The 26,134-nt window shown below is 41.0% G+C and overlaps 2 protein-coding genes across 2 annotated transcripts in view; both read right to left on the bottom strand.

Moving 5' to 3' along the window:
* LOC308687244 (B-cell receptor CD22) overlaps positions 1-24,861 on the bottom strand; it is a 39,159-nt gene extending 14,298 nt beyond the window's left edge. The window contains exons 1-3 of the mRNA XM_081359612.1: positions 23,935-24,861; positions 23,751-23,818; positions 23,565-23,603 (exon numbers count right to left, since the gene is read on the bottom strand). Coding sequence (XP_081215738.1) covers positions 23,565-23,603; positions 23,751-23,766 — 55 coding nt within the window. The 5' untranslated portion in view covers positions 23,767-23,818; positions 23,935-24,861. The remainder of the gene's footprint in view (positions 1-23,564; positions 23,604-23,750; positions 23,819-23,934) is intronic.
* Positions 9,778-12,176, bottom strand: LOC308687245 (uncharacterized protein). The gene is made up of 2 exons (XM_081359613.1): positions 10,750-12,176; positions 9,778-10,499 (listed from the first exon to the last, which is right to left on the bottom strand). Exons 1-2 carry the CDS (start codon positions 11,450-11,452, stop codon positions 10,207-10,209), a joined length of 996 nt encoding a protein of 331 aa, XP_081215739.1. The 5' UTR covers positions 11,453-12,176; the 3' UTR covers positions 9,778-10,206.
* Positions 24,862-26,134: the final 1,273 nt, after the last annotated feature.

The raw sequence follows: 26,134 nt of genomic DNA, 5'->3' as shown, positions 1-26,134 counted from the left end.
CCTTAGGACCCATATAAGGAAATTCCGCCCTATCTTACGTAAGACAGAGCCATACTCGAAAAAAAAACTTTCCGAAACTTGTGACAAACCGGAAGGAGTATTTTTGGAACAAAAATACTCCTTCAAACGTACAACTTAACTTTTGAAACTTTGTCCATGTTTAGCATGGGAATCCAACTCTTTAACAGTGTAAAAAACTCAGTATGCATGAAACAGCAATTCACCCCCCCTTTAATCAAACAAAGCAAAACAGACCAACCTAAAAAAGGCCATTTTATCTATAATTTCTCCAATCCAACCATACCAAACCGTCCTTGCATTCATCCAATTCAGAAACTCACAGGCTAAATCTCCTTTTGAACCTCTTTTTATTGACGATTCCAACAAACCCGTTGCACGCTTTTGGTTCTAAAAACATCTCAAATCCGTTCTCCAGCAATCAGGCATCTCAGTGCAGAATTTTTCCAGTCACTCGTTCCACATCAGGGCAGCAACCTCAGAAGCCCAAAAAGGCCTCTCCAAGCAGCAGATCCAGACTCTCGGAAGATGGTCTTCAGACACTTTCCAAAGTTACATCAGAACAAACCGGTTCCACATCAAAAAAGCCCATCAAACCCTCATCGGCTAAACATACCATGAGTCTTAATATCCCGTCGGATGCTGCGAGAACTCTCAGGTTGAACATCAATGCTTTACTTTCTGTCCACTGGCGAGGCTTACCCATCCGATGCTGTGAATCTTGATCTCCCGTCGGATGCTGCGAGAGCCATCCTGGTCAAATGGCTAAATCATGCAGATGGCTAAATCTGCTCTTTAGGTTTTTGGGAGAGTACTCTGGGTTCAGGCCAAATTCCGAGCTCGGAGCCCTCCCCCCGGACAGCACGCCAAATATGCATAAAGCTTTACTCCATATAATTATATGTAAGTGTGAACTCGTGAACGATTTTTCATATCAACAGAAAAATATAGGGTGAATTCAGGTTAATTGGGACACTTTATCCCAGTCTCAATGGCAAAAAGTGACCCAATCAACCTAAATAACCTGGCTTCTCTTGAGACCCCACTGTTTCACAGCATAGTAATGATGTGACGTCAGAAACACGGGCGATTTCAAACCACGTCTTTTTTTCACTGCAGTTTTAAGGAGAAAATACACAGCAATTGGCCTGACGTCATCATACTCAGATTCTTGTCAGAATGTGAGTCTGATACTGCTCCATTGGGCTGTGATTAAGGGGCTTGTTTCAACCAAACCAGGAAAGAAAATGCCTCTGCACTCAATTGGATAGACCTACAACCAATCAGTGTAACAGAGTAAGTGACATATGTTCTTCATTCATCTTTCCAATCGACAAATGCCTTGATCGCAGTTCTCTGTTCCTCTTTTAAAATGCATGTGCTGTCAATATCTTCTATAACAGACGCGATGGCGGAATCAACACATGATCGATGTTTTTATAAACAAAGTTCGGGAGAAGCACGTTCAAATAATCAATCCAATCAACTTGTCATCAAACAATTACCATGTCTACCCTATGAGCATGAGAGGAAGCATATATTTATTCACTCTGTCAACTCACCTAACATTCCTTTACAGTTTTCAGCATCCCTCCATTCACTCTTGGCTTGTTCTTCCACAGCGAGGAATACGGGGGGAGTACTTTGGGTTCGGGTCGAATACCGAGCCCGAGCCCTCTCCTCGGACAGCACGCCAAATATGCATTTATTCTATCTGACTTATTTGTAAGTGTGAACTTGTGAAATCTCAATTCTCCAGTGGCAGTCATCTTTGTTGTAAACAAATTCAACCCAAGCGCTCTTTGGTGACGTGGATGATTATGTTACGGTTGATCATCTGTGCATCATCGTATAAAGCCCGCCCTGACAATCTGATTGGTCTGAACAGCTCTGGTTTGAGCATAATTGCTCCACAACGGATCAAGTCCAGACTGAACTTTCCGACCTAAAACTGTTGTGGGCGGAGCTAAGTTCGGCTGGCATCCAGCTAGGCTACTCAGCAGTGGTGTTGACCTATAAATTTGCACATGGTTTGTCTTAAAGCATATTAAAAACACCACATAGACATATAAATAACATTAAAACCCTGATTTTCACCACAGGGGGACTTTAAAATAGAGCCACAACACACAATATAAATATGACAAAGAAGAATTTGCAACAAACAGCACTGGTATTTGCTCCAATGTAGTTCCAAAGTTTGCAGACCTGAAACCTGACACAGGGTGCTTCACAAAAGCAATGTTAGCCCACTATAGTCGCAAGTTCCATTGAATTGTGTTGGTAACGAAGGAACATGCGACCATAGAAATGCACCCCAGTTCAGTTCATTTAAACAGTTCTAAAATCTCTAAAATCATTTTTTTTTTATTCGACCTCAATTTTATTACAAAAAATCTTCATGTTATCAAAAAAAAATCCTTACATATTGGCATGGTTAAACATTAATTAAATGTTAAATATGAATTCACATTTCTTAAAAAAATATCAATTGTATAAAATTATTTTAACACATTAAAGGGGTCATGACATGGTTTTTTCTTTTCTTTTATCATGTTCCCTTAGGTGCAATTATAGTATTACTATAGTTTTTTGGACAAAAAACGTTTAAAATTGAGTGATTTATGACCTTTTCCCACCCTGTTTCTCATCCTCTGATTCAAACAGTCTGTTTTGGGGGTGTTTCCCCTTTAAGAGTTCAGTGTTAACGCCCACTGTTATGATTGGCTAACATCAGTGCTTATCCATCAATTGACCCTTCGCTAAGCCCCGCCCTCCTTAGTTACTGTTGCTACGCCTGTCAAGCTTTTGCGCCTGGCACGTCTATTACAGTATGTATGCACCGGTTTCAGACATTCCCAAGGAGATAATTAGTCATTTTTGGCGAACAGGTGAAAATATGAGAGAACAAGACTGCAGTATGCATTCGAGGGATATATCCACCACATAATATGCAAACGATTAGAGAATAATTTCATCAAAATTTAAGCTAAAGTCTATAACGTTAGGTCCCAGCGCAAGCAGCAACGCCTCATACACTGACCATTCAAATGGGAAACACACAAATTACGCCAGCAGGGTAAGTGAAATGTGAAAATATTCTAATATTTATAAATCAAACAACTTATCCATATGTATTGTGGAATAAACACAAGACATTAGCCTGACCACTTTGCAATGATAACATTCTCCCGCTTATATTTGTAGTGCGCCAGGCTAACGTTACTGCTCACATGTCGTGGGTCACATAAGTGACTACTGTTATGAACTGATTAAGTTTGCATACCAACCTTTTCCTTGGAGATCTCCGGCAAGCCCCGTGATGTTCCCTGCTTTTACCTTTTACTTTTACTAGAACTAACACCGGGAGAGTCGCGATCGGATTGGGTTAACGTTACTAGTTTGGCCGTCGATTAACAAAATGCTTAAATATATTTTCCCTAATCGAGCCTTAAATACTAATCGAGCCACGAACGCCGTCGATAGGATAGCTGGTTGATAGGAATTACATTTGTTAAATATAACGTAGCACGGCGTTCGTGGCTCGATTAGTCGAGACTGTTTTCCAAGATGGATCCTGCATGTCAACGCGTAATGTACTGTCTTTATAAAGTATCTTCTTATTAAACTGTCTGTACACTTACAAAGTTCTCAATGCTTCGGTTTGTGTAAGGACCCTCATTATGTTACCGTGTTAGTGTGAGGCTATTTTGAGCCTTGTTAGTGGTATTAACTAGCGATTTATTTTTACTTACTCTGTGCCCCATATACTACTGTTATGAGCTAAAATGTTTTTAAAGATAAAACTCTTTACATTCGATCGTTGTGACGTCTTGTCCGAGTTTACTACAATAGCCTGCATGTGGTCTCTTATCGCTAGCCATTCCTCGCAATATTTGTATCTCGTTTGTCAATTCTTCATTCTCAGTATCCTTCTCCTTTACTTTTTTTTTCAGTGTTTCAATCTCAGTATCCTTTTCCATCAGCTCTCTGTTCCCTTTCGAGGGAACTCGAACTGCGTCGGTGACGACACTAGGGGAACGCCCTTCAGCGTAGCACGTCTGAATTCATGAATGAAAACTAATCCAATCCTATTGGCGTTGCGTGATGACGTAGCGTGTGACGGCATAAGCGGATGTATACAAAAGCACGCCGGCACACAGAAATGTCAGCTTTTTGCTATTCAGCAAGCGCTCTGTGTGTGTGAAACAATTCTGTCCTATTTGGTGTTGTATGTCCTGTTAACTCTGCATTTCAATACAGAATCTAGTAACTCGGATCTCGCGTTTGCCGAGGCAGCGCGTTGATTACGAGTGTACTTTGCAATAAGATTCTGTGGCTGGGATCTCGCGTTTGTCGAGGCAGCGCGCAGATTTAAGGTCTGCTTTGCAATACAGAATCTAGTAGCTCGGATCTCGCGTTTGCCGAGGCAGCGCGTTGATTACGAGTGTACTTTGCAATAAGATTCTGTGGCTGGGATCTCGCGTTTGTCGAGGCAGCGCGCAGATTTAAGGTCTGCTTTGCAATACAGAATCTAGTAGCTCGGATCTCGCGTTTGCCGAGGCAGCGCGTTGATTACGAGTGTACTTTGCAATAAGATTCTGTGGCTGGGATCTCGCGTTTGTCGAGGCAGCGCGCAGATTTAAGGTCTGCTTTGCAATACAGAATCTAGTAGCTCGGATCTCGCGTTTGCTGAGGCAGCGCGTTGATTACGAGTCTACTTTGCAGTTTGCGATACGATTCTATGACTGACATCTCGCGTTTGCCGAGGCAGCGCGTAGATTGAATGTCTGCATTGCAATACAGAATCTAGTAGCTCATCTCGCGTTTGCCGAGGCGCGCGTTGATTACGAGTCTATTTGCAGTTTGCAATAAAGATTCTGTGTGGGTGCTATAGGCATGCAGTTAGTCCCTGAAGGGTGCTGGCTGTGTTCATTGAGAAATAACTCGCCGCACACAGTGCGTTTCGGGTGTCTCAGCCGCGCCTGTTGACTTTCTTCTCGAAAGATGAAAGCCAAATTTATTGTGAACGACTCGAATCTCGCGTTTGTTGAGACAGCGCGTTAAGGGTCTGCAATAAAAGGGACACACGCGATCTGAGAAATAATACTGTTTGGGTGCGAGGCATTTACAGTCAGCTCCTGAGGGTGCTGGCAGGCTGTTCATTGTGAAATAACTCGCCGCACACAGTCGTGCGTTTCGGGTGTTTCAGCCTCGCACCTGTTGACTTTCTTCTCGAGGGATGAAAGCCAATTTGTAACGGCTCGCGTTTGCCGAGGCAGCGTGTAGTAGATCGTATAAATAAGTATTTAAACAGTATTCTGGTGCACTATCCAGTGTTTATGGCTGCATTTAATTCTGAGGAATTAAAATAATTAAAATATTATCTGACTTTAGAACTTGGTTAGATATTTTAATTCAGCCTAATATCTGAAGGAGAGTGTCGCTTCTAGAAGTCCCCCTCAAAAAAAAAAAAAAAAAGGAAAAGCTGAGCTTGGGACTCTAGGCGGCGCTCTCGCCCAAGCCTCCTGAGAAGACGGATCTGAGGACTGTCCTTCAGGCCAGGAAGGTGTCGGGAGAGAGGTCCTAACTTATGTGAGACCTTGGAGGGCTGCCCCCCCCCCCCACTCCCTCTCACCGGGCCCTCAGGAAACTGGTGTCAGCATCCCGCCGCTAATTGCGCTTCGGGACACATCAGTTTCCAGCGAACGCACGCTGCTCTGTCTGCCCCAAGAGCTTGCGGCCAGGCAGCGCTGGCGTCCGCACACCGAGAGTCGTTTTCGATTATTCCCTGTCGGTCCTCCGCTTCAGGGTATCGTCAAGGGCTCTCACAAGACACTTGACACCAACCCTTAGGGGCTGGTTCCCTTGCTGAATTTTGTCGAGGCATGGCAACGTCTCCCCAATATTTCTCCATGGGTCCTGCGCACTGTAGAAATAGGGTACAGGCTGCAGGTCCAGGCTACCCACCAAAAAAGAGGTAAGTATCAACGGGGTGGTTTGGACTGCAGTAGACCCAGAGCAGGGTCTGGTGTTAGAACAGGAAGTTTACTCGCTGCTGGCAAAAGGGGCCATAGAGCATGTTCCCCCGCCAGTCAGGGAGTCCGGATTCTACAGCCGGTACTTCATAGTTCCGATGAAGGATGGAGGGTTGCGTCCACTTTTAGATCTGAGGCACTTGAATCGGTCTCTGAGGAGGTTCAGGTTCAAGATGCTCACTAATCCCATCATCGTGAGTCAAATTCAATCCGAGGATTGGTTTGTCACGATAGATCTAAAGGACGCCTACTTCCACATCTCCATCCTTCCATCTCACAGGAAGTTCCTGAGGTTTGCTTTCGGGGGCGAAGCTTACCAATATCGGGTTCTTCCGTTCGGCCTAGCACTTTCCCCTCGCACATTTACCAAGTGTATGGATGCAGCTCTAGCACCCCTGAGGCTCGAGGGCATCAGGGTGCTCAATTATATCGACGACTGGTTAATAATGGCCCAGTCGCGAGAGCTGGTGATTCGGCATCGAGATGTCGTCCTCGCCCGCATCCAGAGCCTGGGGTTAAGACTCAACACGAAGAAGAGCGTGTTGACACCAGCCCAGAGAACCACGTTCCTGGGAGTGGTGTGGGACTCAGTCACGATGCGGGCTCAGTTGTCTCCTGCTCGGATCGAGTATATCCTGACCACAGTGTCCAGGTTAAAGCTAGGCCAGGCCGTCACTGTCAAACACTTTCAGAGAGTGTTGGGTCTCATGGCAGCAGCGTCCAGCATGATACCTTCTGGCCTGCTACACATGAGAGCTTTACAGTGGTGGTTAAGAACCAAGGGGTTTTCCCGAGGGGAAACCCATTCCGCTTGATAAGGGTTACGCGCAGATGCCTTCGTTCCCTGTCAATTTGGAAGAAGCTTTGGTTCTTGTCCCAGGGTCCCAATTTGGGAGCGTTATGTCGCCGAGTATCTATTTCGACAGACGCCTCCCTCACGGGCTGGGGCGCGTTCATGGACGGCCGTTTTACGAGAGGCCTCTGGCAGGACCATCATTCCTCTTGGCACATAGATTGCCTAGAAATGTTGGCGGTGTTCCGGGCTCTGAGGAGCTTCCTGCCAGACCTCCATGGTCGCCATGTCCTTGTGAGAACCGACAACTTGTCGGTGGTGTCTTATTTGAACCGCCAGGGGGGTCTGAGGTCGCGCCCTCTGTGCAGACTGGCGCATCAGATCCTCCTGTGGTCCCAGCGGAGACTATCGTCTCTCAGGGCGATGTATGTCCCGGGGGACCAGAATCAGGGAGCAGACGTCCTGTCGAGGCAGGGGCTGAGGCCCGGGGAGTGGCGACTCCACCTAGAGGAAGCCATGTGTGTGAGATTTGGCCCAGTGGAAGTGGATCCTTTCGCATCTCAAGAGACATCCCACTGTCCACTGTGGTACTCTCTCAGGCATCCAGCTCCGCTGGGGCTGGACGCCATGATGCAGACATGGCCGAGGCTGCGTCTGTACGCATTTCCCCCGATCGCTCTGCTCCCAGCACTTCTGGAAAGGGTCCGTCGAGACGGAGTCAGTCTACTTTTAGTAGCCCCGTTTTGGCCGGCCCGAGTATGGTTTTCGGACATCATTTCACTCCTGGCAGGCCCGCCATGGCAGATCCTTCTGAGGAGGGACTTGCTGTCCCAGGCGGAGGGCTCAGTTCTCCACCCTCAACCCGAGCTGTGGAAACTGTGGGTCTGGCCCCTGAGGGGGCACAGTACCTAGAAGCCGGCCTGTCAGCTGGAGTGGTCGAAACCATATTAACTTCCAGAGCTCCCTCCACGAGGAAGTTATACGGCCTTAAGTGGAATGTATTTTCCGTTTGGTGCAGAGAGCGTGACTTGGACCCAGTTAACTGCCCAGTGGCTTCAGTACTGGAGTTTCTCCAAGACCGCTTTTCTGCCGGGCTTACCCCGTCCACACTCAAGGTTTATGTGGCTGCCATTGCGGCTTTCCACGCTCCCCTGAGTGATGGCCCGCTGGGGAGGCATCACTTGGTCGTACGCTTCCTACGTGGAGCCTGGAGGATGAGACCTGCGACTCGCACCAGAGTTCCCTCTTGGGACCTGGCAGTGGTTCTCGAAGGGCTGGCCGAGGCTCCCTTCGAACCACTGGAGTCGGCTGAGGCCAAGAACCTTTCGTTTAAGGTGGTCTTTTTGTTGGCCATTACTTCTCTGAGGAGGGTAGGAGATCTCCAGGCGCTCTCTATTTCCAATGGGTGCTTGGAGTTTGCTCCAGGCAACATTAAGGCCATCTTACATCCCAGGCCCGGCTATTTGCCCAAGGTGCCATCTAATATGGCACGGCCTATGGTTCTGCAGGCATTTCATCCTCCACCTCACGTGACGGCGGATGAGGAGAGACTTCTTCTGCTCTGCCCTGTCAGAGCACTGCAGTGTTATATTCAGAGGTCCTCCTCATGGCGGAAGTCAGACCAGTTGCTGGTGTGTTTTGGGTCGCCCAAGAAGGGGCTTCCCGCCTCTAAACAGACCATCAGCAACTGGATCGTTCAGACTATTTCCCTGGCCTATCAGGTGCGCAAATTGCCTTCACCTATGGCCGTGAGAGCTCACTCCACCAGAGGCATGGCGTCCTCTAGAGCCCTCCTTTCAGGGGTTTCTATCCATGACATATGTGAGGCGGCTGGCTGGGCCACTCCGCACACATTCATGAGGTTTTACAGTCTGGACCTTCCCTCTACACCCGGTGCACGAGTGCTTTCGTCCTAAGTTGTGCCTGAAGACAGCTTCACACTAGGATGAGCGGGGTTTGTTGTGGTATAGTGGGTATCTCGTTCCCCTAGTGTCGTCACCGACGCAGTTCGAGTTCCCTCGAAAGGGAACGTCTCGGGTTACGTATGTAACCCTTGTTCCCTGAGAAAGGGAACGAGACACTGCGTCGGTTCGCCACACCTCACCCCGCCTGGAGCACTTGCTTCATAGCAAAAGCTGACATTTCTGTGTGCCGGCGTGCTTTTGTATACATCCGCTTATGCCGTCACACGCTACGTCATCACGCAACGCCAATAGGATTGGATTAGTTTTCATTCATGAATTCAGACGTGCTACGCTGAAGGGCGTTCCCCTAGTGTCGTCACCGACGCAGTGTCTCGTTCCCTTTCTCAGGGAACAAGGGTTACATACGTAACCCGAGACGTTTTTCAAATCAAGTTCTTCTTCCAATTCTGCAACTCTTCTGTGTACGATCAGGGCAGGGTCTTGATTTATCACTGACTCTAGCCTCTTTATCTCCCTCTCTTTTTCTTCAAGAATAGTTTTTAGTCTCCTTATCTTTTCATCCTTTGATTCGAGTAGGTTTTTAATCTCTATCTTTATTTTTACTTACTCTGTGCCCCATATACTACTGTTATGAGCTAAAATGTTTTTAAAGATAAAACTCTTTACATTCGATTTTCATGAAAACGCATCGCAGGGAACGATCGACTCGGTAACCATGTGTTAATTAACCCCAGGTTAATTTTTCACTGGATTTGTCCTTTAAGCAAATATATATATATATATATATATATATATATATATATATATATATATATATATATATATATATATATTATTATTATTATTATTATTATTAGAATGGGACATACTTACTAAAGCTGGATAGATGAATTAATATATTTGAGTCAAGACTGAATTTAGCTGTAACGTTTTTAAATAGCAGGAGCTGAAAATATTAAAAATGTCACCATTCATTCTGTGCAGATCTAGGGACATATCCATGCAGGTAACAAAAATATATATTTTATTTAAATTATGAATCAATTTTATCATTACGAGAACATTTATTTTGAATGGTCACTGAAATTTCTAAAATAAGTAGTTACTTAAGTAGTTAAAAAATGTTAAGTAGTTAGTACAAAATGTTTTAAGAACATTATTAAAGTATATACCCAATAACTTTGAACAAATGTTCTATTAATGTTACTGGAAAAACATTTGTTACTAACTTTGAGAGAAAATTGCCAGACCATTCTGAAAACATTGCCTGCTAACTAAATCATTAGTCAAATTTCATGTTTCTGTATGTTCTTAGAAGACAAAAATATTCCAGTGTCTCATTTCAATAAAGATGCACGATTTACATTCAGAATGATAAAAAATTAAGCAGACTTCTTCGAGAAAGAAATGATGACTGTATGATAGCTGATGATCACCATGTTTCCCCAATTTCCTTCAAGACAGGTGTAAACAGCATTATCATGACATCATCATTTCGAGGGATTTTCTTCATGAGGTCTCTTGTCTTCAGCACTGACTGTCGTTCACCCCACTGATGTAGCATTAAGTCTGCTAGATCATCTCTGTCTGTTCCCTCTAATGAGCTCATGGGTATTCTGTATTCTTCATTATGCTTTAAGTAGTATTTCAATCTCTTCAGTTCTTTATCATAAAGCTGATTCAAGATATGAAGAAGAGTGTCACTCCATTTGCTTAGAGCTGCGCCTGAGGGAATGTGATCAGATAAGCTGAAGTTAAATATTAATTCGCTGCATTGCATTCACGAATACATTTGTACAAATATTGAAATTCAATAAAAACATGTATAATTGAATGGAAATGAACAAATACAGCAATGTGACGACTATTAATGGGATCGAATTTCCACACTACCTCTTCTTTATGCATTAATCGTGTATGATTACTGCACCCAATGAACAAATTTTCAACAATTTAATTTGAACTCCATACTTACATTTTGAAGGCATATCATTTAACTCTATTCCTTTTGAAGGCATATCATTTAACTTGGTGTGTCTTGAGTTCATCGTTGTGACGTCTTGTCCGAGTTTACTACAATAGCCTGCATGTGGTCTCTTATCGCTAGCCATTCCTCGCAATATTTGTATCTCGTTTGTCAATTCTTCATTCTCAGTATCCTTCTCCTTTACTTTTTTTTTCAGTGTTTCAATCTCAGTATCCTTTTCCATCAGCTCTCTGTTTTTCAAATCAAGTTCTTCTTCCAATTCTGCAACTCTTCTGTGTACGATCAGGGCAGGGTCTTGATTTATCACTGACTCTAGCCTCTTTATCTCCCTCTCTTTTTCTTCAAGAATAGTTTTTAGTCTCCTTATCTTTTCATCCTTTGATTCGAGTAGGTTTTTAATCTCTATTTTGTCCTTATTTTGTTTTTCTTGATTTGACAGCAGCTTTTCCTTGAAGGTTGAGATAGAGTTGATTTTAGATTTGATCCTCTCAACAAGACCTTTCCAGTCTGACAGTTTATCACCCACATGTTCATCGCCCTCTCTCTGATCAGCAAGATTAAAACAAATCGCTCTTCCTGAGTACTTACTCATAATGAGCTCTTCAATTTTGTCAGTAATCTGTTTTCCATCATTTTTTCGGATATCAAAATATCTTTGTCCACACTTTTCAATTAAAGACTGAAGCTGCATACTTCTGACATAATCCTTAATGTTGCAATGTCCCAGTCTTTCCGCATGTGTAAAGATCACTATAGTATGATTCCACAGCTCATCAGTAAAAAGTCTTTCTAGGGTGCTGATGGTCGACTCAGGCAGTTCAGAGTTCACTTTAAGAGCAAAGAGGACTGCGTGAGGGCCAGTATTGTATAAGGACTGCACACAGTGAACAATTTCCCTTCTGGTTTTCTCTGATCTATGCAACTCTCCTTTCCAGCCTGGAGTGCGAGCCAGATGAATCCGTGTTCCTGATACTGTACGAGTCTCTTTGACGTAATCACTTTTAAAAGATGTCCAGAATGTAAAGACTTTTTCCCTAAAGATGGCATTTCCAATAATGTTTTTTCCAGCACCTTTAATTCCAATGAGCACAAGCTTAAGTTCTTCAAAAATGGGCTCAATTTCTGAAAGAGTGAATGTTGCATTAAATTGAAAGAAATTTAAATGTACTTTAAAGATGCAATCAGTAATTTTCTGTTTATTTTGCACTGGCCAGGGTGATATCCCTTACAGAAAAAACACATGAATTTCACATGTTATCACATGTTTTCCACATGTGATTACATGTGACCTCATGTGATCACATGTGTTCTCATGTGAACAACATGTCACCACATGTGAACAACTTTACACCACATGTGAACAACATGTCACCACATGTGAACAATGTTTCACCACATGTGAACAACATGTCACCACATGTGAACAACTTTACACCACATGTGAACAACATGTCACCACATGTGAACAATGTTTCACCACATGTGAACAACATGTCACCACATGTGAACATAATGGAGCATGTGGCACATGTGGAAAACACATGTTCATTTTTAACATGTGAATCATCCCAGCTAACAATGACCTGGCGGTCCACCAGCGTTTTTTGGGCGGCACAAAGTCAGCGGTTTGACACGGTCGGACCTCCGGCGGCACACCATCGGCAACCCGACCAATCTGAAAATCCCGTCGGTCTGCCAGCGTTTTTTGGGTGGCACGCCACCAGCGGTTTTTCGCGGCTGGGTCACCGTCGGCACACCAGTGGCAAGCCGATAGTCGGACTCGGTCCATGTGTTTCTGAGCGCTTACAGGACATCTTTAATTTATAAATGTAGGCTATATTTGTTTTAATTTATTTTTTACAGTTAAAAAGAATCCGAAAGCACAGAATTAAAAAAAAATGGTGAAACTGACCTAATAGCTGTAGCAATATCAAAAGCAAAGTGTTGGTGGTATAAAAAATACTGCATATGAGCATTTTTAGCACGCGTTCAAATGAAATATGGGGCTTGAGTGTTCGTAAAAACAACAATAAAAAAAATGTGAAATTATAAAAAAGCCACAATTGGCTTTTTTATAATTTCACAATTGAATTATAAAAAACCCACTAATAGCCTACTATCACGTGCAGTAGTGGTAATTTGCACCTATGAATGGGTCATAGAATTTCAAAATGAGTTTTAAATTCATGATTTAATAATGAGATTTTTATTCAAGTAAGGTTCTTATTCTAGATGTTTATGTTTGTAAATGCTGTGTGAGTCTGACTTTGACGCATTTTAATGTGCGTGCGCGTGAACACTCGAGCCGCCTTCAAGTTCAAACACTGGAGCGGAGATGAGTTGCCATGGAAACGGCACGGGACAGCACTAACGTTACTGCAACTGTCAGCAAAACTCCGTCTCTCGCTGTTGTTTTCGCCGCTTTCAGGTGAGTTTAGCCTCTAAAATCACACAAATAATACACACAACTGTTCTTGACACTTATCTTACTTGTAATTGACACGCTTCTGTTGAATATTTACTTTATAGAAATGGTTTAGTGTCTTCGAAAAAGTCCGTTAATATCTCAACCGTTTTCAGAAGAGGTAGGCTAACAGTTAACTTTATAGCTTGAGCTTTTGTTTATGAAAGTTTTGGCCTTTAATCACATCTTATTATGTGTAGATGAGAGGTTTTGATAGTTTTGTAAAGATTTTGCTTGGACGTGAGCTAATTTATTTAATGTAAACGTACTGTTAATCGGTGACGTCACTTACATGGAGTGCTTAAAAATTGCTGAAACAAATATTGATAAAAATTGTTCTGTGATTTCAGCAGCAACACAAATAATCCCTCTACAACAGAGGAAAGCTCCAAAATGTCAACATTTCTGAAGAAAGCTGCTGCCAGAGAAGTGGGAAACACAGGTGAGGTGAGGAGCTCACAGAAGGAACAGAAGGAAAATTGGTTGCAACTCCGGTTTCATCACAAATTTAAGGAAACAGGCCTAACTAATATAGTTATGTTAAATTATTTTATAAGCGTCAAATTATTATTATTTTGTGATCATTGTACTTTTATTTTTATGATCAATTGTACTTTTATTTCTCCATCAGGGTGTGGCCAAAGTGATGCTCTGTCGTCATTGCAAGTTTTCTGACAAAAAGCCAGTCAATTCTCCTACAGCAATATCTACTGAAACACTGGCACGTGACCAGAACACTTCACTGCATTTACATACAAAACCAAAGGTGCGTTAAAGACTCATCTGGCAAGATTTCACTCTGAAAAAAAAGCAAGAGAGTTTTCTACATTCAGTTGTTCAGTTTGTGAGTTCAGTGTCATCTGTGAGGAAAAGACATAGTTTAGCCATCTAAAGCAACATGAGACTGTAACATGCCCTTTTGCAAACTGTACATTTGAAACAAATATATTATCAACTTTTAAAACGCACAAAAATCGCAAACATAGTAGACAAACTCCACAGGATTTAAAAGGATCTGTTTTAATGCATTGCGAACAATTTGTAACTGAAGAGGGGAGTATTTGGCAAAAGTGTATTTTTCATACATATGTCACCAAATAGGCAGTACATGGTGAGAGAAAACAAAACACAATTCATTAGTTGTCTCTATCTGAGATTCTAGAAAGTTCTTCAGCACTTCAAGTTGCTTTATCTATTTTCTTTCTCTTGTATACCTCTCCTCTTTCTACACTGATAGAGAGACTACAAAAATTATGTAAAGGAGCTTGAGGAGAGGCTGAAAAACCAAGGAAAAGGAGTAGGGCTGAACGATACATTGAATTTTCATCGTCATCGCGATATGAACTTGCGCGATGAACACATCGCAACAGACAAGCCTGACACGATGAATAAGGGAAAGCAGTTTATTTACGCATGTAATAAACGTTTGACCTATCACGTTTAGTCCTGAAGACATGGTTGGCGCGTTCATGCAAGCGCTCTCGAGACGCCGGCGCGAGCACAACATTGCCCAACCTCAAATGGCAAACATAATGCAAGCGGAACGAAACTGCTCGTTATTGTGTGGTTGACGGACCGTTTATCAGTTTGGACCAGTGCAGCGCGAGCCGATCGTGATCATGCGACACCGTTACACAGTGCAAATAAGAGATCCAGTAAAGAAAGCATTTGAATTCGCCACAGAAGTAATAACATCGCTGCGAGATCTAGTGAGAAGCATTCACATTTCTCCGTTATTAACGGATCAAACGGCGCTGACGTGGAAACCAGGAAGAAACATTGTGCCATGAATGAAATATCCAGTGTCCACAGATCTGCAACATTCACCATGGATTTACTGTAGTAACACTTAACTGCAACCATGGAAATTTGGCAGAAATAATAATGCCTTCAAGTAACATTACGTCGGTTTTATTTTGACATTATGAATAGGCTACAGTTGCTGCTCTCAAATGTTAATCTGAACTTAAATAAACCTGTTTATAATAACTAAGACAATATTACATTAAATTTTTTCCAAGGAGCTGTTTTGTTTTATATGCTCCTAAGAGTCAATTATAGCTCCAAAATTGCTCAAAGTAAAAAAAAATATATCATACTTTATGATGTTAGTCTTAATAAAAAAATAATAAAAATAATTAAATCAAGGAAATTTCTCTGGCATTTCTTTCTTTTTGCTGCTTTATCGAAAACGTACCGAACCGTGACAAGTGTATCGTATCGAACCGAACCGTGAATTTTGTGAACCGTTACACCCCTATTAGTTATATAATGCCTCATTTATGTGTAATTTGTTCAATAAAAGCATGTCAAAAATTATCTATTTGATTACTTTATTTAGTGGTAATAGGCTATTCAATGTTTAGGTTCGCAAAGATGAACCTATTAAAGCACTAAGACATGAGAACTGTATAGCTAATATTCACATTTGAATATTTATCGCAAGCCATATCGTCATCGCAATATTAAACAATGTTATCGCACATCGCAGCTTTTCCTCATATCGTGCAGCCCTAAAAAGGAGATAAGGCGTTTGCGAAAATTAAACTGTCAAATGCAAGTGGGTAAGCATTTCAATTTTACAGTTCCACCTGTACTGCACCCTCAAGTTGTTACAAACCTGTATGAGTTTCTTTCTTCTGTTAAACAAAAAAGAGGTTTGGAAAAGCTTGAGGGTGAGTAAGTGATGACAAAATTTAGATGTTTGGGTGAACAATTTTAATTTGATCATTCATACATGTATCGCCTTTTGCTTTGTTTCACACTGACCACTCACTGACATAAACATCTTTATCCTCATGGAAATAATATACAACTTTAATTAAAGGTACACTATGGCTGCGTTTACACTTGCGTCTCGCCTCAGTGCTACCACGACAAAGCACGTACGCGAAAATGACGTCAGAAAAGTGTCAGTACATTATAATCGGTTATGGTCTATTACTATACCGATAACGATTAATTTCGACACCCCTAATGTCACGTTGTCACTTCACTGTACATTCACTCCTTAGTGGTCAGCTGCTGCAGTGTGCCAAAATCGAAATCGTTGGCACTTTAAATCGTTGACGCTTTAAATGCCGTTTCAGTATTTTATATTTTGTTCCTGGAGTTCATAAAGTTTGTGAAGTGTTTTGCGCTAAAAATGTCCAATGTTTGTAAATGTGATCATTTTCTAATCTCACCTCTTAAATGTGTAAATATCAAGAATATTTTGATTATCCATTTCATGACTCCTTTAGCACACAAAAATGTTCTTTTTCACATCTCCAATTTAAAGAGAGGTCATACTCTAATGAAAATAATACTTTTGCACTTTTTGATGAATCATTGACATCTTTTTTACACAGTATAGATTATTGGATTATTTTGGCCCTCTTTGGCATTCCAAACTTGTTTTCAAATTTCAATGTTATCAATCTCATTTCTTACAGACCATGTCAAAAAGACACATCGGTGGCACTGAGATCAAGGTCTGCATGGCACAAAAGTTAAAAGATCTGAGGAGACGAGCAGAAAGGTAATCTTCAGATGATCCAACATCAGTCTATTCCTCAGTCTATTTTGTGATCTATAGATCTATAGACGTCTTTTTTATAAAAAGCACTATTGACAATTTGTGAATATATTCACAAATTGTCAATAGTGCTTTTTATAAAAAAGACGCATCACTTTTATACAGTTGTTTAAGCCAAGATGAAAACGACATTGCTGTTTGCCAGCATTTTTTGTTTCCATAGCATATTCACAAAACATTTAATGACTGATAACAATACAATTACAAATTATTAATAATAATAATATCACTAAAAATATATAGGCTTAATAGCTAACGGTCTTTAGATCCGAACACAGCAAATAAGTCATCTGTGAAAATCAAAAGCAGCTTCAAACACCGCCTTAAAAGAAAATGTATATCACGAAATCAAAATGGACCGTATTTACTTTGTTAGCGCACATTACTTTGTCTTGAGGTGAACAATTCATCCGTTTAAGTTAATACACAGAAAACAAATTGTTTGTCGTGGTAATCATTAATCAAAATCTGAAAATTTGCTTTCGCCCTGGAATGGCGTCCCTTCTCTGATGACGTCTGTTTGACGAGTTGGGTTTGAACATCCTTAACCCTCCCTTCCAACTGTTAGCCTGCTATGAGCAGAGATGGAGAGGAGCACGTTTACATTCATGTTCTTGAGTTCAATGCGATTATGAACTCATTATGAACTTATTGAACCAACTCATTAAGATCTTCAAAAATGCTTGATAATTGGGCACAGGATTGGGTATTGCTAAGATACCGATGACGCTAAATCCATTTTAAGGTTTTTATCCAATGGAAACTTTAAAGACCTTATATACGTTTTTTTTTTTTTTTTTATTGCTCTTTTATAGCATTTCAATTTACATGCCAAGGAACCTTGGCTGGCATGCCGTTAAAACACCAACCAACCTACAAAGATACTAATAAATGTGTAATCCTTAGAACCTTCTAGAGGGCATGATGTAGGATCTGCTTGTTTATATATTTGGCTACAGCCAATATACATAGACCAGTCATTACTTGACATTAACAGATACAATCCTGAAATCCAGAAAGAAAAGAAAGAAAATTTTAGTTTATCAGGATAGACTGATAGTGTTTGCACTGCCCTAATCTTTGATTGTTTTTCTATCCCAAAACAGGATGCCTGCTGAAGGAGACAGAGGACTGAGACAACACACGTTCACAAACACACAATACACACACACCCTTATACATCATCGTTTTAGAGGCTTTTTTTTATGTATAATTTTAATTTGGTTTTGCTTTGTTTTAAACATTAAATTTGTATTGCATATTTTGAAATGAAATAAAAGCTCAATTTGAATTATTTGTTTTAATGTTGGGAAACATGGCTATAGGCCCTACAAAAGAACATGGTAGGCCTACCGTTTTCTGTGGTATATTGCTTAATGATTTTTACATGGGTTTCACATGAAGTTGCAGGTTTACATGGGGTGTAGGTTTAACATAGATTGTTGATGGGTTTCAAATGTTATTCCACGGGTCTCGCATGGGAATTTTACGTTTCACATGTGATTATAGGTTTCACATGTGATCTCATGGGTTTCACATGTGATTATAGGTTTCACATGTGATCTCATGGGTTTCACATGTGATCTCATGGGTTTCACATGTGATTATAGGTTTCACATGTGATCTCATGGGTTTCACATGTGATTATAGGTTTCACATGTGATCTCATGGGTTTCACATGTGATTATAGGTTTCACATGTGATCTCATGGGTTTCACATGTGATCTCATGGGTTTCACATGTGATTATAGGTTTCACATGTGATCTCATGGGTTTCACATGTGATTATAGGTTTCACATGTGATCTCATGGGTTTCACATGTGATCTCATGGGTTTCACATGTGATTATAGGTTTCACATGTGATTATAGGTTTCACATATGATCACATGGGTTTCACATGTGATCACATGGGTTTCACATGTGATCACATGGGTTTCACATGTGTTTCACATGTGATCACATGGGTTTCACATGTGTTTCACATGTAATCACATGTGTAAATGTTCCAAAAGCACACATTTCCCATGTGCAAAACACGTTTCACATGTGATCCACATATTTCACATGTGCAAATCACATGTTTTTACATGTTAAATTTCACATGTGCAAAATCACATGTGCAAAACACATGTGATCCACATATTTCACATGTGCAAATCACATGTTTTTACATGTTAAATTTCACATGTGCAAAATCACACGTGCATGTGGTCACATGTGACCACATGAGTTTTTGCACATGTGAAGTTCATGTGTTTTTTCTGTAAGGGATCTGAATCTTTACTGACACCTACTGATAAAGGAACACGCTGACTGTTTGAGACTTTAGCTCATTTAGCTCAAGTCTATACATAACCTTCTCATCTCCGTGTGTGCCGTAACTCTGTCTGACGCACCCACCGCTAGCCTAGCTTAGCACAAAGACTGGAGGTAAATGGCTCCAGCTAGCATACTGCTCCCAACAAGTGTAAATAGGAAAATAGGTAAATAGGAAAATGTTGCCGTTATTTTGTCACTTATTGGGAGCAGCTCGTTTTTATCACGCTGAAGTTCAAGTGTCTGTTTCAAAAATAAGTTGGTTTTTAGTTAGTTTCGTGATGCTATAAAAACGGTGGTGTAACGTCATGATTGACAGCTATGATTGACAGGTTCTCTGAGCGAAGTAGTCACTGAAGCACCAACAGACATTTTTTTCGGGATCTTCAGAGGAATGATGAGATTGTATTTACTTTATTTACAAGCCTCTTGTCGTACTGCAATCAATTTTTAAAAAAGTGCACTCAGGGAGAGTGCATTCTGTGAGAGTGAGGGCGGAGCATTGATTTTGTGGCTTTACTTCCTGCTCACCACTGCGCAGGTCTGGTCCCGAGATCACTACTGCGCAGACTCGAGATGTCAGCGCCATATCGGGACACTGGCGGCTTCACTTCTCACCAATGGAAGAGAGCGAAGGGGCGTTGTCCATATTTTTTTTACAGTCTATGGTCAGCCATCACAGGGCCGCCTCGATATCTGGCTAAGGCTTAGTAACTAGGAATTTGGTGGCGGTCTGCTAAGCATTCTCGCCTCAAGCCTCTCAGTATCTGAGTGCAGGTTCCTTAGATCAAGAGCCCATCAGGAGATTTTATTCCTGTAAATCTAGTTTTCCTAGTACTAGCCTCCTCTTACTACAAGAGTCGTCTAGCCAAGGCCTGCCTTTTGCATTAGGTGTAAAATTGGTAGTGGTGTTACAGGGTAGATAGCAGCATATGTAGCAGCTGTCTTCAAAAAGCCGATACAGATATTCCATGGGCATTGTAAGGCCTTTCTCTCTAGAAAGTAAAAAGCAGAATGCTCTAGCCACTGCCCTTTAGAGCTGAGTATAGTAGCTAGTATATCCAGCAAGGCCTTAAGTTGAAATAGGAATTTTTCACTGAGCCCCTTGAATCAAAGAATTCAAGTCATAAGGCCACTTACTGAGGCCTCCATTCCCTTGGGTTTAATAAAGAATAAAAAAAACAAGATAATAGGCCTCGACCCTGATACATTCCTCAGGGTCATGCTGATAGTACTACTCTTGTTAGGGTCATTATTTAGAGTACTTTGCTACCCATAGCTCGTATGTTATCACCCTTCACCACCCAGGCTCAGGTAGAGACAGATCAGTTACTCTCTCCCATTTGGGATGGCTAACGCCCATGCCATTCAAACCTGCAGGCCTTACAGTAGGCCTCCTTGATAGTCCGGTAGCGTAAGATTGTACTCCCCTTGCTCTAAAGGGTCGATAGCACTTCTGCTGAGTAGACTGCCTGTTGGCAATGTTAAATAAGTATAACCAGAAATGTCTGTGAGAGCACCTGCTTCTGAGGCTAGCTCTGCTAACAGACTCGCTATCAAGTATTTAGGTCTTAACAGGCCTCCTTGAAGGCGGCTCCCCAATGAGTTGGATGCTTAGCATTGAAAAGGCATTAAGTATCACGTTGCAGGCCCCCATAGAGCCTCCCTGATTCAGCCCAAAGCCTGCAATACTTTTCAGGTTGAGAATAGTGTTCCAGAATATATCTGAGGATCACTCTGGATGAAAACTTAGCTCCCTAAGTCTGGTCGGAAGGACTCTCACGAGGCCTCCCTGTTAGGTCAGCCCTAGAGCTGGAGGTGTTCCCTTTATAAGGGTCCCTTTCAGAGTACCCAGCCTCCACAGGGCTCTGTAGCACTGTGTGGATCCAACTTCGAGTAGAGTTACTCCCCTCATTAGCAAGCATTAGAAAGCGTTATGCTGACTTCTACTCTCTAGGATGCCCATCTCTATGATCCGGTCTGTGAGTGATTACTGCCACTATCTGCAGTCCTCCCTATTGGATGCCTCCACAAGTGAGGCAAATAATGTTAGAGACTCTGTTTAAGAAACAGACAGGTTGTTGTCCCCCTCAGAAACTGACTGGATGGGACTCCTTTTGGACCCCCTGGCCATATTCCCTTAAAGCAGGGGTGGGCAAACTTTTTGGCTCAAGGGCCACACTGGGTTTCAAAATTTGACAGAGGGCCGGCCCAGCAGATTTTGAAACAAATCTCATGAAAGTGCGTATCTATACCACAAATTTTATTTCTCGTGCCATTTATACGCCAAAAACGTTTTTTTTGCATGCATGCATGCTACGCACTGTAAACCCTTTGGTCAGGATTAGGGGTGCGGAGTGCGTGCCTATTACACGCCATAAAGTGCGTATCATATGCACGCGAAAACTGCGTATCATAAGCACTACAAATACAATTCGTGGTATTCACACTTTCATGAGATCGGGCTGAGCAAACACATTTATGTTGTGGCAACGTCTGCCCGAAATTCAACAACTGAGAGAGACATTATGACAATACTGTTGGATATCCCCCATTTAGCATGTTATGTTTTGAGGTTAATTTTTAATTAGTCAGATGTTAGATAATTATTGCCTATAGGCCTACTTTTAAAATATTGTTTATCCTTATTATTATTTAATGGGCCTAACAAGGAATTAGAAACAAAACACCTGCAAGTGTACACTTAGAAAAGTAAAAATGACAGAAGGTTACATTAATTCAACTTTATTAAAAATGCATATGGCAATCAATTTGCACTTCCAAAAGTCATACATTTGTGGGAAAAAAAAACGAAATAAATGAATATACAAATTTATTTTAAGAATAATAAAATAAAACATAAAAAGCAAAGGCAGATCAGAACATGAACAAAACCGGGTTCTGTACATGTCAGACAGGGGAGCGTAACGTTAGTCGATAGCCGGGCGATAAAGGTCGGTAAACGGAATCAGTCAGGATACATCCACAAATCCAGAGGAGCAAAGAAACTAAATAGCAGACAAAGAAAAAACTAAACAGGTGTGCAAGCGGTCACCAAACATTTTTTTCTCTGTGAGTTTCCAAAAAAGGAAAAAACATTAACGTGCAACCCGCAACAAGTCTATGCGCTGTCTGTTTGGTTTCCATGGTGATGCGTCATTACTTGTTACGTGACACACCGCAGCCACAACAGCGCTGAATGAATTATGATCTGCTTTTATGTCATTTTTCCTTTTTTACATTTGTTAGCTATGGCATGAAATATCTGATATTCCGATTGTCAAATATATGCAATGCAATATATATATATATAAAGTATTGCAAGAAAAAGGCCAAATGAATGCGATCTTATGACAATTTTTTAAACACTCGACGGGCCGGATTAAAAAGCCTAACGGGCCGCATGTGGCCCGCGGGCCGTAGTTTGCCCACCCCTGCCTTAAAGGAACTCCTTCCACAGAAGCTGCTGGTTCCAAGCCTTTGAGCGGCCTTGGTAAGCCTTAATTGTATCGGAGGCCTCTTTGAGGCTTATAGCTTGGGCAGTGCCCATAGGTTGAGTTAGAGTTTGCCACATTGAGTGTCTCAGGTTACGACTGTAACCTATGTTGTCCGAGAACAGGGAACGAGACGCTGCATCTTTTGCCATGCCTCGGGGATGCCTGCTGAACAGTCCCTTCAGACGATAAGAGGATGACAGAGTCTCATTCCCTGTTCTCAGGGAACATAGGTTACAGTCGTAACCTGAGATGATTAACTAAGCAAAAAGTCTAGTCTACCATATTTTTCCACACGTGTTACAATATATAAATCAAAACAAAATGCACTGTGTTTCACAATAGGTCTGGATATAATTTGTATTGCAAAGATATTTCGTAAAGGGGTCATTGGATGCCCATTTTCCACAAGTTTGTATGATTCTTTAGGGTCTTCATGTAAAGTTTGTAACATACTTTGACTAAAATTCCTCAGTGGTTGTGTAAAACAACACCCTTTTACCTCCTCAAAAACAGCTCTGTTCACAGCGATCTGTTTCGGTGCATGTCTCTTTAAATAATAATGAGCAACTGCTCACCCCACCCCTCTCTTCCATGGGACGTGTTGACACAAGACATGTAAAGTGCTGCCTTGGCAACCTGCTCAGCAGAAAGCATACAAATGGCTGAGGGTAGAAATATGCTAATACGGGACAGTCCATCAGTGGTCGTCGGTGCAGCATGAGCAATATGACACCATATTGCTCAGAAAATCCAAACGGCTTGATTATTGAGAGTGTTTAGACTTTTTGAGGATAAAAACATGAGTGAATGAATTTTTTTCATTGTATGGTGGTTGTTTCCACACACTGCAAAGACACATTTATGCAAACACCATATAAAAGTGAATTTTGCATCCGATGACCCCTTTAAATAATATTCTAAATACACAGAGATGTGCATATACTCACCTTTATCATCCCCTAACAAGGGCACCTGGTCCTCTTGTGCTGAAATAAATAAATAAACTAAATAAATCAGTTATAAAACTTATAAATGATCAAATAAATAGTGATATAAAAGATTCATAGGAAATTCTTTGTTGTTATAGAGACAATAAAGAATTGTCTTCTGTATATCTGTATTGTATCACTTACATGGTTTGTTTCCCATTTGTCATGTCCCAGTCAGGGAAAGTCTTGATAGCTTCAGCTGATAACCTTTCCTAATGAATAGATTAGAATGAACTGAAATGAATTTTTAATTAATAAAGAAATTTCAAAGCTGGAAATATTTGTCAGTCTAAAAACCAGTGTTGAGATGGTTCGGAGTAAAACCAACCTAGGGTCCTTTGCACCATGACATCGAGCCAAACACCCCCCAGAAGCCTTTTTTTCACTTGGTTGAACATTTTTTAAGTTAGAGCTTATTTAGAGATATCAGCCGAATGGCTTAGTACAGGCGCCAGTGTTTGCCAGATGTACGATAATTATCGTATTTGTACGATCATTTTGACCTCTGTACGATGTACGATCAAAAATAAAAAAAATCCCATAATGTACGATAATTTCAGGGTTTTCAGTCGTTCGTCCAAACACACATCCTACCGCTTCTCTCTCTGACCCCGAATCATTTCGCAGGCTCGCTGCACGGGTATACACACACACACACACAGGCACCACACGGTGTCGCCCGCACGTCAACCCTACACTACAGTTTTGCTGAAGAAGACAGTTCAGTTTAGATCAGTTTAACAAAACAAAGCAGTAAAGTGCTAAAAACACAAACACTATGCTGCGCTCCATGACGGCATCCAATCTGTACCGTAAAAGGATTTCCCAACCAACAACATCTGCCAGCACAGCACAAGTGGATGTGGCATCCGATGATGACAGCGACTTAGAGATCGAATTTGAATCTTTCTAGTGTTAATTGTGCACTTTTTTCTCTCTGTATCATAGTTTAATTACATTTGTAAAGCTACTTTGAAACAATATGTTTTTTTTTTTAATCTATTCTATACAGATAAATGTTAAATTGAATTCAGTAAATTTGTACCTCAACCATCACATGTGTATTATAATGAAAATATACATTTTCAAAACACAGACATCCCAAGTCTCCCGGAAGTTCCGGGAGTCTCCCGCATATTGATAGCGGCTCCCTGATACCCGCAAATGAGTTAAAATCTCCCGGAAGCTAGAGCGAGCGAGCCAGAGCGCGCGTGCACAGCAGAGAGGGAGAGGGAGCGAGAGACCTTGCGTGTGTGCGTGTGTGCGCACGTAAGATAGAGAGCATCTGATTGGCCTGTTTCGGTAAATCAACCAATCAATTGTCAGAGTGGGCGGGTTTTATCTCTTCTCCCGAAGCGAATTAATCAGTGTATCTAGAAACAGGAGCGCCATGGCAACGGGAGAGTGCCACAAAAAAACATTCAAAAAACGAAAGTATAAGATACATTTTATTACGGCAGACTACATGAAAGTGTACCCCTGTCTTATAAGAGTAAAACATAATGATAGTCTTGCACGCTGTACAGTTTGTAACAGTGACTTCAGCATTGCCCATGGCAGGGTAAATGATTGTAAAAGACATGTTGAGGTGAGTTCAACAAGTTTCATTTCATTCATGTGCATATTATTCCTTAGACCTGTTTAAAGCTGCAATGGAATATAAATAAAAGCAGTTTACATGAATAGTATAAGCAGCTTATAAATATTAAAAGTAAAATCTACAAATTGTAACATTATGAACAAATAAATGCATAGGCCTATAGCCTATAGAAATTATGTATTATGCTTTTATATATTTTAGGGACAACAACTCTGTGGTGAAATGTCATATCCTTGTCCTCCTTCCATTTTTTTGGGGGGTGGGGGAGGGGGTGGGGGTGGGGGGGTACCTCCCTGAAATTAACTTTTGTAGGTTGGGATGTCTGAAAACATATGTTTGATTTAGTATCATTAGTTTCCAATTTCCTTTAAACCGGATGCTTTTTCAATTATATATATTTCCTGAATGATTTACTAATGTACTAATTATTATAAAGTTATAGTTACTAACTATTAGTAAGTCAAACTAAAATTAAATCAGAACTGATGGTAGGCCTACTGATAAAATAAATAGTGATAAAACCAATAAATTAATAAAAATGTGATTTTTATCACAAACCTCTTGATAATTTTGCTTTTATTCACAGATGATCTCTTCCTGATAATACACTGGTCTTAACAAATTACGTACCACAGCCACAGGTGAACTGATTAAAACAACAGCTAATTTGTTCACTTAAGTTGTTTTGTTAGGAACTGCTATAATTTTAAATGCAAATATTCCATCCGCTTTAGTGTATTTAAGAAGAAACATATTTGTCAAAATATTTTGCTTATACTTTCAAAATGCAGTAGGCATGCTTTTATTTTATCAAATCAATGAGCCTAAATCACAAAGTAATCATGTACAGTTAATTAAACTTGCATATATTAAATGTCAATTATATTTATATTAAAACAACAAATAAATAAACTAAATAAAACAATTA

This window comes from Scardinius erythrophthalmus, assembly GCF_964197995.2.
Source record: "Scardinius erythrophthalmus genome assembly, chromosome: 2".
NCBI classification, from domain to species: Eukaryota; Metazoa; Chordata; class Actinopteri; order Cypriniformes; family Leuciscidae; genus Scardinius; species Scardinius erythrophthalmus.
The sequence above is the reverse complement of the archived record's forward strand: the minus strand, read 5'-3'. Positions and strand labels throughout refer to the sequence as shown.